This window comes from Clarias gariepinus, chromosome 14 (assembly GCF_024256425.1).
Source record: "Clarias gariepinus isolate MV-2021 ecotype Netherlands chromosome 14, CGAR_prim_01v2, whole genome shotgun sequence".
Classification (NCBI taxonomy): Eukaryota; Metazoa; Chordata; class Actinopteri; order Siluriformes; family Clariidae; genus Clarias; species Clarias gariepinus.
The window spans coordinates 16,964,704-16,977,500 of NC_071113.1; the positions used below are offsets into that span (position 1 = coordinate 16,964,704).

At 39.3% G+C, this 12,797-nt stretch overlaps 1 protein-coding gene across 2 annotated transcripts in view; it reads left to right on the top strand.

Moving 5' to 3' along the window:
- The window catches only part of vti1a (vesicle transport through interaction with t-SNAREs 1A), a 100,800-nt gene that overhangs the window by 53,087 nt on the left and 34,916 nt on the right, over positions 1-12,797 (top strand). Inside the window, exons 6-7 of one of the 2 annotated variants that reach the window (XM_053512247.1) lie at positions 5,986-6,056; positions 8,746-8,819. In XM_053512247.1, the coding sequence (XP_053368222.1) occupies positions 5,986-6,056; positions 8,746-8,811 (137 nt within the window). In that variant the 3' untranslated portion in view covers positions 8,812-8,819. The remainder of the gene's footprint in view (positions 1-5,985; positions 6,057-8,745; positions 8,820-12,797) is intronic. The other variant, XM_053512246.1, reaches the window with a different exon arrangement.

Genomic DNA, 12,797 nt, shown 5'->3' on the forward strand with positions numbered 1-12,797 from the left:
TCGTTCTTAAAAATATTTGTTCATATGAAAATGCAAAATCACGCTTTCTAAACCAACCAACAGTTGGAGATATATACTTGTAATTGTAAAAAGCCACATTGGCCAACCTGAAGCCTGAATAAACATAATCACTGAGTATGTCACATTCTGACGTCAAACACAAGAGATCTGTCCTCTTTTACGATCCAAAAACACTGTTACTCCTGTAAGCATGGCAACCTTTTTTTTTTTTCACCCTGAAAGACGTTTTCCCAAAAGGTTCATTTTCAGTGACCTAAAGTGCAGTTTGCCATCATGCTGCATTTATCAAATTGTGCTGCAAGAATGCAGAGCAGCTTTAAGGGTTCAAGTAGGTTTGTCAGCACTGAGAGAGAGAAAGTATGCCTCTATTTAATGTGTTTTAATCCCTACTAAAGTAGTGTAATTATCAAAGTGATGTTGTGATAAACAGCCTGTCTTAATAAAACCAAGCCAAGTGGGAAGTTGTGGAGAAAAGGAAAACTCTTAATATATGTATGGTTTCTATTAAATTCTTTTAGATTTCTGTACTACAAATTAAAATGGGTGCTGCTTAAGCTCATTTATATTCAGGGATGGTTATATTTGTTTGAATTGTACATATGTTTTTGCGTTGAGTGATTTGTCACTGTTAGAACTACTCTTTAGCATGCTGTTGCCTCTAATTTATCCTCATTTGAAACCTTGTTGAGGAGCAACTCTATTTCATCAATGGCAATCCACTTATTACTCGCACAGACAGATGAGGAAAAGGGACAGGGCAGAAGTGTTCATTTTCCCCCTCCTTTCTGCTTTTAAACAAATAGTTCAATTACTGTACACTCTCCTGCTGCTATGGTCATTCATACCCATTAAACCTGTGTCTTATCACCCATAAGAGAACTTCACATGTCCTTCTCCTCCAATTGTCAGTAATCAGGCTCTTAAAGAAGTGGGTGAGTGGTGCTGTATGCTGAGAGGGGAGGAGAGTCAGGGAGCACATGATAAATGGTCTAACTTGAGTGACTGGCTAATAAAGATTTGTCTTAATCAGAAATGATTTGTCTGAGCAGGAGTGTGGTAGGGTCAGGACTCAGGCAATGAATAAAACAGTGGCCAGCTGAGTGAAGAAAGCTGAGAGAAATGAGGCCTGAGTGCCAACCAGTCTCTCTCTCTCTGTCTCTGTCTCTCTCTCTCTCTGTCTCTCTCGCTCTCTCGCTCTCTCTCTCTCATGCTCACAGGCCTTTGTCCTCATTCTTTTTTTCTCACATTCTGTTGCTGTCCCTTTCACATCTTTGATTAAAGGGATATTCTTTCACCAGATAGAGAATAACTCTTTACAGCCCCAAAAAAGAAGGATAGGTGTGTGTTCGTATGTATGGTAGCCTGTGTGTGAGAGGAGCTGCCTACTGCCAGGCTTATCTTTACTCTTCCCCTGGACACTCTTCCTCTCATTTGGCTGTCTGTGGATTGTGTCCATCTAGAGGTTTGTGTGGTCACCATCAAAAAAGTGTCTGCGGCTCTATAATAAAGACCAGATCCTGGGAGCAAGTGTGTGTCATGGCTTGTAGCCTTTTGGCTTGGGGAACTGACACAGGGTTTCAGACAACTCAGAGTGGACTTGCACTCAGCAGCTCCTGTAAAATTGATCACATGTCCAATTATACGTGTCCACCAAGGGGGTGAAGGGATGGACAGACAGATGGATGAATGAATGGAAGCAACAGGAAAATGGTGGCTCTTTCTTCCTTGTTGTGATCTGTAGCTTTCCTAACTAAGGTATCAGCAGAAGAGGATTGAAAACGTGTGACCTCCCGATATCTGAATTGATCCTCTGTGGACAGATGTGGTCAGTCCATGGGCAAAATGTACAAACTGCTATCCAGCCAGCCAGGCAGACAAAACAGGTGGATAAAACAGAGAGACAACATCATGACGGAGCCGTTAGAGATATTCGGCATGTAAGCTGACTATGTAGAAGTAAAACAAATAGACTTACATGCATTATTCTTTCAGTCAGCTGGCATTATTGAATGAAATCTAATTTATACATTTCAGCATCTGACTTAATATCCATTTATAGATATAGATCTTTTAGTGTGCACATTTTCTGCTCCATACGTGCCAGGCAATAAGCAGATTAAGAGCTTAAATTAAAATCAGCCCTTCGGTAATGATGTTGCTATTGTAGATTTCAGTAATAGGCTTGTTAAATGGACCTTAGGGAGGAGAATCTTTAGCAGTACCAAGGCTGTGGAAAAGCTTAGCATCGGGGTCACGTAAATTGCTAATGGGGCCTTAGACGGGAGGGGAATATTTTATAGGATTATGAGCAAAAAATCATACTTGTTGGTTTTGCCTACTATTTCTTTTTCCACTCTTCTGCACAAACATGCTTTACTGTACGTGTAGGAAATGTCACATGTGATTATTGTACAATTAGTTTAACATTTCCTTAAAATCATTTCTAAAATAAATAAATTAATGTTTAAAGGATAAGTCCATTGATGTGTTTCTTGATATTAGGCAAGGATTGGACATGTCTCACTTTGTATAATTGATGCTATGTTGACTTCCATATTACATTTATTTCCAACGGGCAGTGTGTCATGCAGCTTAAGGGTTTTAGTCCCTAATGGCCACAGATACGGATGGACAGAGAGGGTGAAGAAGACTGGGAGAGATACTTGCTTTTCCCAAACTGCAAGAAGAGAATGGAAGTCATCTCTCATCATCCTCAGTATCTGTGTATGTTTTTCTTCAGCCAAACTCAGCATCTGCTGCACCTCCTGGCCTCGACCCAACCTGCAGAGCTCTCATTAAAGCGAGAAAGAAGCATATAGGGAAACATATAAATTCTGACAAACAGATAGGCAGAGGACAAGAAGAAAGGCTGAAATAGTTGAAGAGATGGGAACTTTATCCTACTCTCATGGGAGGTGGTATGTACATTGCTAATTGTTCAGTAGGGAAGCGGGCAGTTAAACAGGAAGGAGGGTTTAATGAGAACATCAATTTGTGCACTCTCTTTGCTAAGTGAAATACAGTACTTGTACTTTAGGTTCTGTTCTGGGCTGAGTGTTACTGAGTCGCTGATGTGTTTTGGACTGTTTACACCACAGCAGGACTATGAGGAGGAGCTATATCACTTTCATATGGTCACTTATCACTCGCACATTCTGTGCTCTGCCCTGCTTCCAGTATGGCTTTTATTTGAATTTGTACACAAGATGAAACACTACATAGATTTCATAGGCTGTTTATACATTTGCAATTAAATCAGCTACCAGTTTTTTAGTAACAAAACTTTAATCAATCATTTTAATTTTAATTTTTTCATAATTGGGAACAATAACTCATATAAGTGTGTCCAATTGTAGTTAATGGTTGCAATAGTTACCCCTAAGAAGAAAACCTTGATTTACGATCTAGTGGAGCAAAAGTAATGATCATACTACAGCAGCTGCCATTCGTTTGTGCTAAAGGTTGTGCGTGCATGTATAAACCTACTCCATTGCTGTATAATTTTTTTTTTATAAAAATAAATGCCATCCTGATACAATTATTTTTTTCAGCCATTGAGTCTCATCCATCATTGGTAGCAGTGCCTTTTTCATGACTATCTGACTATCAGAAAGATTGCAGCATTTTTTTGAGCCCTGAGGGTCACTCTCATTTGTTTTAAGGTGCTCTCTCGGACAGAGACTGATAGCAGTGCTTAATTTTCTTTACAGAACCTTTCCGCCCTCAACCACAGTCGCATGTCTGCGGCTTGTTGACTGGCTGCTGTTATGACGGTTATTAATATCGCTCTTTACTCTTTTAATCTGTCTATCGGTCACATATCTGTCTGACTACTCTATCTAATACGAATATCTTTCAATCTGTCTGCACTCAGAATAAAAATTAATGAAGGCGAAGACATATATGCATAGCTACAGGCTCAACTATGTATTCAACCTCACTGTCGCTCATAAATTTCTCTTTATGAGTTGCTTTTAAGCAGGTAGATGCAGAGGATTTCATTGTGTCCTGAGCATGCATACTTGTTCTTTGAATGCTGCACCTGTGTAATGTAATCCAGCCATGAGTGTGTTGTTTACTTACGATTGTTTGGTGCATTTGAAAGGCTCACTTTGATCCTTGCAAAGATTCCTCACTTCTCTCTCCCCCCTCCTCTTCACCAAACCGCTAATGTCTACTCAGTGGTGGTTTTTTTTTTTGGACGAGAAGAATGGGAATGGGTTTTTGTTTATTGTTTTCCGTGGATGTGAACATGACAGTGACCATTGATGAGCTTGTCAGATGCCTTATTTTACATGTTTACTAAATGTGCATAAATGAGTATATATTGGTGACAGCTGAGCAGCATTTCGAAGAAAAGTGTTTCCTCAATATTTCATGCGCTGATTAGGTGCAGCCTCATGATGCATGTTGGGGATTATGTTAAAGCTTCATACGCTCACAGTTAGTCAGTACTAAATGTGTTTGCTGTCATTTTAGTTTGGGATTCCCAAGCATCTTGGTTCTGAGTTTTAATTAGGCTCCCTCCACTGGCCTTGAAGCATATCACGGCTAAAACTTTTGCCTCACAGCTTCAGTACATGAAGCAGATGCTAATAAGTAGAAGTGCAACATCTGTCTCCATCCAAGTTAAGTTTCACAGAAAAAAAGCCTTAACCTAGGATGTAAATGTATTAGCAGAAGACAATTTAAGTCAGTTTAGTTTTAGTTTAGTTTTTTTTAGCACTTTACAAAATGGACATTTTTGCAAAGCTGCTTTAAAGAAACAAAAAATTCTGGATATAAATTATAAAATGTTGGCATGGGGAAAAAACTCCCTCATATAACATGAGGAAGAAACCTTGAGAGAAACCAGACCCACATCTTTTGGTAGAGGTAAGTGTCTAGAAAGACAAGACTTATGAAACAGGGCTGGATCTCAAATTTAGTCTGTGTAATGACTATTTAAGTTTGCGAATGCTTTTGTGCATTGTACAGTACTTGTCCGACTGTGTGCTTTTTATTACCATTTATTCCGCTGCTCGTATTGTTTTACATTTTTTCATATATTCTCCACATTTCTATACTGTGTATTTTTGTGTACAGTTATTTTACTTTTAACTTTTATTTGTATATTTTATTTTATTCTTCCCTAGTTAAATTTACCCTTTATTTTAATTTTCATATTTATTTCCTATTCCTATTCCTATTATTTTATTCTTAGGTCACGAGCTGTTGTCTAAGCATTTCACTGCATATCGTACTGTGTATGACTGTGTATGTGACAAATAAAATTCGAATTTGAATTTGAATTTTTTGTCCAAGCATCAAGAATACGGAACTTTGCATTCTTGATCCTTAAACTCACAATACCACTAAAAGTCCTTTTTATAGCAAGGTCTCCAAATAAAACAGGGGTTACAGCAAAGCAGAACTAAACCTGGAATGTTCAACAAGCACATATGGATGTAATGGTCAGGTGTCCACAAACTTTAAGCTATATTGTTTAGCCCTCATGCAGTTTACATCATTTATTAGTTTACTTAATCAACATAATCCCTGCACATGCAAAATGCAAAGTATTTCTTTAGAAATGGTCTCCTTAATTCTCCTAAATTCGTTAAAAACTTCTTTCAAGCATTTAATATTTAGATATACATTTACATTTATGCTATTTGCTAGACACTTTTATCTAGAGTGACTTTTTTTTATAAAGGGAATTTTATCCCATTATACATATGAACAGCAGAGGTTAAGAGCCTTGCTCAAGGGCAGAGCAGTGAAAGTGCTGGGTTTTGGACCTGGGATTTTCCATGGTTTTTGGAAATTATTTGAACCTGGCACTTTCCGATCAAATCCTAGCACCACTAAGCTGCCAATGTTTTATTATGCTAGGTACAATGTTAAAACATGATAGGGAGATGTATTTGGAGCATAAGAAACATGCTGAAGACATCTCATGCCCTTTCTGTTTGTCTTTTGCAGAACAAATAGGCCAGGAGATTCTGTCCAATCTGCACACTGACCGTGAGAAGATCCAGAGATCCAGAGACCGGGTGAGCATTTTCATGCACATGCTAAAAGAAGTCTTGTAACTCCAATTGTTTGCATTTAACAACACAAATTAGGACACTATTTTGTTTAAAAAAAAAAAAAAAAAAAAGGATAAAGCACTGCTAACTCACATACTGTCTTGGAGAAGAAATGCTCTGTGTGATTGGCACTGGGGTGCTTCATGCCCTCCCTCTTTCTCACTGTGCATTAACATCTTGCCATTGCAGGGATTGTTTGTATGTACAGCATGTATAATGGGTCATTTGATAAGGCGCACAGCACTAATAAGACATCTTTGTAGTGATCATGTCCTATGCTATAATTATATGCATGACACAAGACTTTCTAAATGCTCATAGCCATGTAGCGACGCAGGCCAACACAGTGAGATTAGCGAGCATGTCCTCTTGGTATTATTTCTGGTTGAATTCTTGGTTGATGCTGAAACAGAGTGTAACACTTTGGCTAAATAGAGTGCTTTTAGGTAATGCACTCTATTGCTTTTTATGCTAACAAAATTACGTTTAAGCTACAGGCTGCAAGTTAGTTACTGTGCCTGTAAAGTACTCACTCTACCAGTTTGGTATGGTAGTTGGCTAAAATACTAATAATTTCCAAGAACATCAGGAAAGTATTCTGCTGGCCATCGTATTGGTTGATGTTACTGCCATAAATTCCTTCTTAAATTCTGGTTGATGTTACTGCCATAACTTCCTCCTTAAATTCTGGTCGATGTTACTGCCATAAATTCTTCCTCATTCCCTAACTCTATCTGGATTTCCTGTACACTGGAACCTTAGATTACGAGCATAATTTGTTCCGGGGGGGGGGTTCATGATACTCTGTACTTGTAAACCAAGACTTGTTCGTTTTTCCAAGTCAAAATTTATTTAAAAAAAATCTTTGCTCGTCTTACGGCACACTTACAAACTGCGTTACTTACAATCTGAGGTTTTACTGTATTTGCCATTTTTCAACCCCCAGATGGAGTGCGCTTAGTCAGGGGCCTTATGAAGGATGCTTAAAGACCACAACATGGCAGTTGGGCTGCCAGCCCATTTCAAAGGAAATAAAACATTTCCTTTCAAAGGTCTACTGTCTGTGGAGAATAGCCCTCCTTCCCTTGAGCCTCCACTGGCCTCTTATACTTTAAAGGTATTTTGTAAGGGGGGGGGGGGGGATCAGTGGGAAAAGAAAAACATAATGTGAAAGAATCAGATGTAAAGGGCTGCTTTTTGCATACGAGTTCACATCAGTGAGATTGAAACATATTTACTGGATACCTGCAAACAATCATAACGTTGCACTTGCACATACGCACAGCCTCATGAGATATACTGGTTTTGGTACAGTTTGTAGTGGTTCTGGTTATAAAACTTGCACAGATCCCTCATTGTGGAAATTGTCTTAGACTATATGTCCCAAACCTGCCCAAAATCCAGTTTTCTTCTTGTTCTTGTGCCTGGCACCAAGATGCAAGCATGCACACATACACACATACACACCCATAAATACACACAGTGGTTGCTTGAGAGCTATAGCAGGAGTGTTAAGCAGAGAGGCACCCTGCTGTGTGTTAGGAGAGAGCAGACATTGTGGCGGAAAGGCATCCTGCATCATGTAACTGATTTCTCTTCCACAGCAACATCAGCATTTCTAAATACACACCCACACACATATATTCACACTTGTACGCATTCCTCCAGAGAACTGGCGGTGGCACTTCTATAGCTCTGAGTTTCGCATGAAGTACTGAGAGAAGAGAGCAGTAAGTGAGAGCAAATGAAATGGTGAGAGAGGGGGAAAAAAAGAATTGGCCTCTGGATATTAGAAAGATAATCAAAGCTTATACCACACCTTTGTTCAATTGTCTTTTGGGAACAATTGAATGTATTATGAATGTATGAACTTTTATGTGCGTGCATGCGCGCGCGTGTGTGTGTGTGCGCGCATGTGTGTGTGTAAAAAAAAAATATATATATATATACACAATTACAGTTGGGTCCATATGACCCAATATTGTAATTTTGCCCCTGTACACCACAGTGAATTAGGATTTGGAAGTGGATTTGAAATGAAGTGATCAAGATGTGTTTCAATTCTATTTTTGTAACTTTTGTAAAATGTTGTTCATTTCATATTTCATATTTTTTTAATAATTCATATTCTTTCTATTCTTACTTTAATTATACTCTCCAGTGCAGTTTATTTCATCACAGAAAAATCTTTCTTTTTGGATCATGGGCAGTCATATAAACATTTCATCGCGTTGCATACTGTATGGATGTGCTTGGGACAGAATTTGAATTGGATTGAAGTACACTTTTAGCTTCAATTCGAGACCCTCACTAAAATATTGCTTTAATTCCTGAGAAGTTATAGCCATTTTTACAGACTCAAAAGTAAGTGAACAACTGCCTGATAAGCATTATAATGGCCATGTGTAACTTATTATGTATCAGTGTGTGTGTGTGTCTGTCTGTAACTATATATGTTTAAAGCTAGTGACAGTTACTGTAGGTCCATAATAGGTTTCATACTTACTGTTGCTATGTCGGGCAAAAACGCTTTGTTTTAAGATCCATAATGCATATCCTTTCTGATGGTAGGTTTTGTTTCTTCTTGTCGTCTTAACCTGAATATGTGGCATACATATATAATATAAATGAACTCTTTCCCTTTTCTTTCCAGTTGAGAGAGACTGATGCGAACTTGGGCAAGAGCTCCCGTATCCTGTCCGGCATGCTGAGAAGGTAAGACGAAAGGTAGGGACCCCGATTCTGCTGCCCATTTTGGATGCGTGTGGACTCTTAGTCTTGTTATATAGTGCATGAAAACACACACTTGTACACAACCACACACCAGGTGAGTGTGTGCAAAACCAGTTTAGGATCAGAGTGCCTTACTGCAAGGCTGTGGCACGTTTGCTTGTATGGAAATGATCTGAAATATTTACCTATTTGCTTTAGCACCCTGGCAGTCTGTCTTCCTGGTGTCTGCTACACTTTTTCACATTACAAAGACATTGTCCCTGTATGATACGTTGTAAATAATCAAGACAATATGCAAATACTTCTCTTTTTATTATTATTTTTTACCTGTTCCTTTATAAAAACAGTTATGTGCTATCTCTCTTTCTTATCCCTCACACACTGGTTTGCTTTTTTACTCAACACCCCCCCGGTCACACACATACACAGAGGCAAGCACACTCACACACAAGTGGACAGAGGCAATCCTGCTAACACAGAATTTACTCATCTGTCACATCTCCATTTTATAAACTGCCTTTGCGCCTGTCCCTGAACCGTGACGGTAAGGTTTTGTTTCTTTTTTTCTTTTTTTGATTAAGAGTAATATGTAAATGACACCAGCTAAATTTAAAATCCTGGGGCCAGGAAGGAAGTGGCAATTGAAATAGATGCTTCAGTGGTTGTAGACAATCAGGGCCAACACACCACACACACACACACACACACACACACACACACACACACACACACACACACACACACACACACACACACACACACACACACACACATACCACACACACCACACACACACCACACACACACAGACAGAGAGAGAGAGAGAGAGAGAGAGAGAAAAAGAGGTTGTCTGGGACGTAGACTGTAACCAATATTTCTGCATATGTCTCCATTTTGTCAAGTCTCATTAGAGAGTCTGCGGCTGCCTGGTGTCACAGGAGCTGTCCAGAAATCATTTATCATCCCCCCTGCCTACCCTCGCTGCCCCTCCCTTGCCCCCTCCCTCAATCTCGGCCTGGCGCTAAGTAAATAACACCACTTATTTCAATATTATCATATTAATGTTAAAGTTCAGCTGTCACGTAATGGGAAGACTTAATCAGACATAGCATTTAAGAAATGTAGTGGCGGAGCGTGGCTGCCGGCTCAGGCCAGCTCAAATCAGGATTTATGAGCTTTTTGCCACACGCTGCCATGCTTGTTCCTGCTGCCTTCCTGCATGACGGCCCCGTGCGCCTTTCTCCCTCTCTCGGCTTTCTGAAAGCAAGCGAATTAAGCACTCATTCTTTAAATTTGCACTGATATTCAATGTCATTTATAGTGGGGACAAATGAGAAGACAAAAACACATACACATATCTCACTGCGAACTTCCTAAATGTCTGTGCATTTGATTAATACAATGTTGCTAGTCCTCCCCCCCCCCATTGCTGTGATTTACGTCCATAGCAGAGCACTGATTTTTAAATTTGCTGTAACTCATGCTATGTATTTTCATTGAAGAGTGGAATTTTCTGTGAAAATTAGGAAAGAAGTGAACTCCACTCCAACTCTTCTATAAACTCTGATCTTCTGGAGATTCCACACACAGGAACTCACTCACACACTCCAGGATTTGTTTGTCATGAGGTGGTTTCTAGAGGCAGTGCTGTGCGACGAGGACAGCATTACTGTTCCGTGATACAACCTTGTAAATATTGTTTTAAGATGGAGCCAGACAGGGCCACGCAAGTCCACATGTTTATCACTCTGAAGAGGCATGTGTATATGTCTCCATACACTCATGCTCCGCTTTTAATAGCATACTAACCAAACGCAAAAGAGCTGGTAGTGCATCATAAGCCTGCACGCATTCCTATTCCTCCACAAGGTTAAAGATAGTCAAGAAGATGTGACGTGTGCTGTCCTCCTCCTACTCCTCCTCGTCTTCTGTGGCTGCCAGACTTCTCGTAGATTCTCTGTTTAGAACACTTATATTGCATCAAACAGGAAGCGTGTATCCCAAAAGGCTAAGGGTTTAATAGGGACACAACCCAAATACTTTACACTAATAGTGTGGCCTGTAATCAAAGGCATTAATGCCAGCAGGGAAAAAGCAGAGCCTCCTGTCCTGTACTTCTTCCTTCTCCTCTTTTCCATCATGGCTGTGTGAGGTGTAAACCCCCCAATCCTCACCCCCTCCCCACTCACTGTAAATTATTCATTTGAGGATCACAACTCCTGAGGGTTTTAATTATATTGTCATGGTCACAGTCATCTCATTAACTTTTAATGCTAATGCCTGCTTATAGAAATCATAATATCATTAAAGAGTAATCATATCAATTAAAACATTTGCCTTGATGGTTGATGGTTTAATGCCCAGTTGCTCAATTCAATCATTTGCTTCAAAGAAATCGCAGAGGACTGCGAGAAGCAGAAATACGCTGCGGAAGCTGATTAAATGTAATCTTCCACTGCATATCTTGTAATGTTTTGGAATTATTTACAATTCAAGTGAAGATGTGACACTAAAACGTAGTGAGTTTGAAGAAGTTTGTTGACAAAAGTTGATTGTCTTGCTTATTAGAAATATTTCAGCATATCTCTGTCTTTGCAATCATGATTCTACAGTATGTTTTTTTTTTTCGAACATGGTTTCATTTTAAGAATGTTACAAGTAAGCAAAATTGCAGCAGGGTTGAACTTCTGCAAGGAGACTCATCCCAGCCATCACAATCAGATTTGCCAAAAATGAGAGCAGTGGCTTCTCAGAGGGAGTGAGAGAAATAGATTTCGAGAGAGAGAGAGAGGGGCCAGAGTGTGCAGAGTGCCCAACTTCTCCACTCTGAGCGGTCAGCAGGGGATCGTGCCAAGCCAGGACCTGATAGAGCATGCAGGTGGTCGAGTCTGTCGCCAGCCCAGATCAAAAAGTCAAACCCCTGGGTGGACCTTCCTTTGAAATGGGAATGGGCCAGAGATATCAGACAGAAAACATAAGCAAGCCCCGCTCCGCAAAACAGCTCCATATTCATGCTCTGGCTTACAGCAGCTAGGCCACAGTGTTCAGAAAGGCACACAGCCTGAGTGGACGCTGATTAAGAGATTAATGTGTACCTGTTTGTGTTTAGGTTTAACCACCACCTTCACCCAAAAATACTAGATTTACTTAGTTACATTTTACAAAATTTTCTTTTACTTTGTTATATTAAAAGTGTTCCTTGTGCTAGGTTTCTGTTCATTGTTAAATCCATTTGATACGAAGTGCAGTACATGGGTTCTAGAGCACTGCTGTGTACCATTTGTAGAAAACTTTTTGCAGAGATGCTCCAATGATTTGAGAGCACAGTCCTAAACTAAAATTATTTTCGACTCTTGTTTACTGAACATGCCATGTCATACCTTCTACAAATTGTTTACAAATTAGTCATGTAATGCTGAATTTACCACAAACTATTTTAAATCTATCAATTACCTACAATACCTGCTATGAATTGTCGAGACTTCTGAAGAACTGCTATTTTTCTTTATCAACAGTTGCTATGTTTGTTGCTTGTTTTGGATGCCTTATTATGAACATTCTTCTTAGCGACCAGTTAAGGGCTGACCATTAGATCAATTCTCCAAATTTAGGTGCACTAATTTGTCATTGGAAATAAAGCATTCTACATGCTATGTAGTGCACTACATATCAGTTCCAAATGCAGCTATCAAGACTACTTCGCTAAAATGTATAGAGAATGTTTATAGCCATATTTTTAACCAATTTGATCATTATTTGTTTTGTCCTGAGCAAGATGGCAAGAACTTTTCTTTCAGGGTTAATGAAATTTTAAAGTTTTGAGCCACATCAGAGATAGTCATATTTTAACTTGAAGATCTTAAGCACAGTTAGTTTTATCAGCTGTCTCACATTTATTAATTTTTTTTCTTCCAGTCCCTGGGTGATGTGGCTGTGGAACTGAATGTGGTGTTTCTGTTAGGGTTCTCTCTG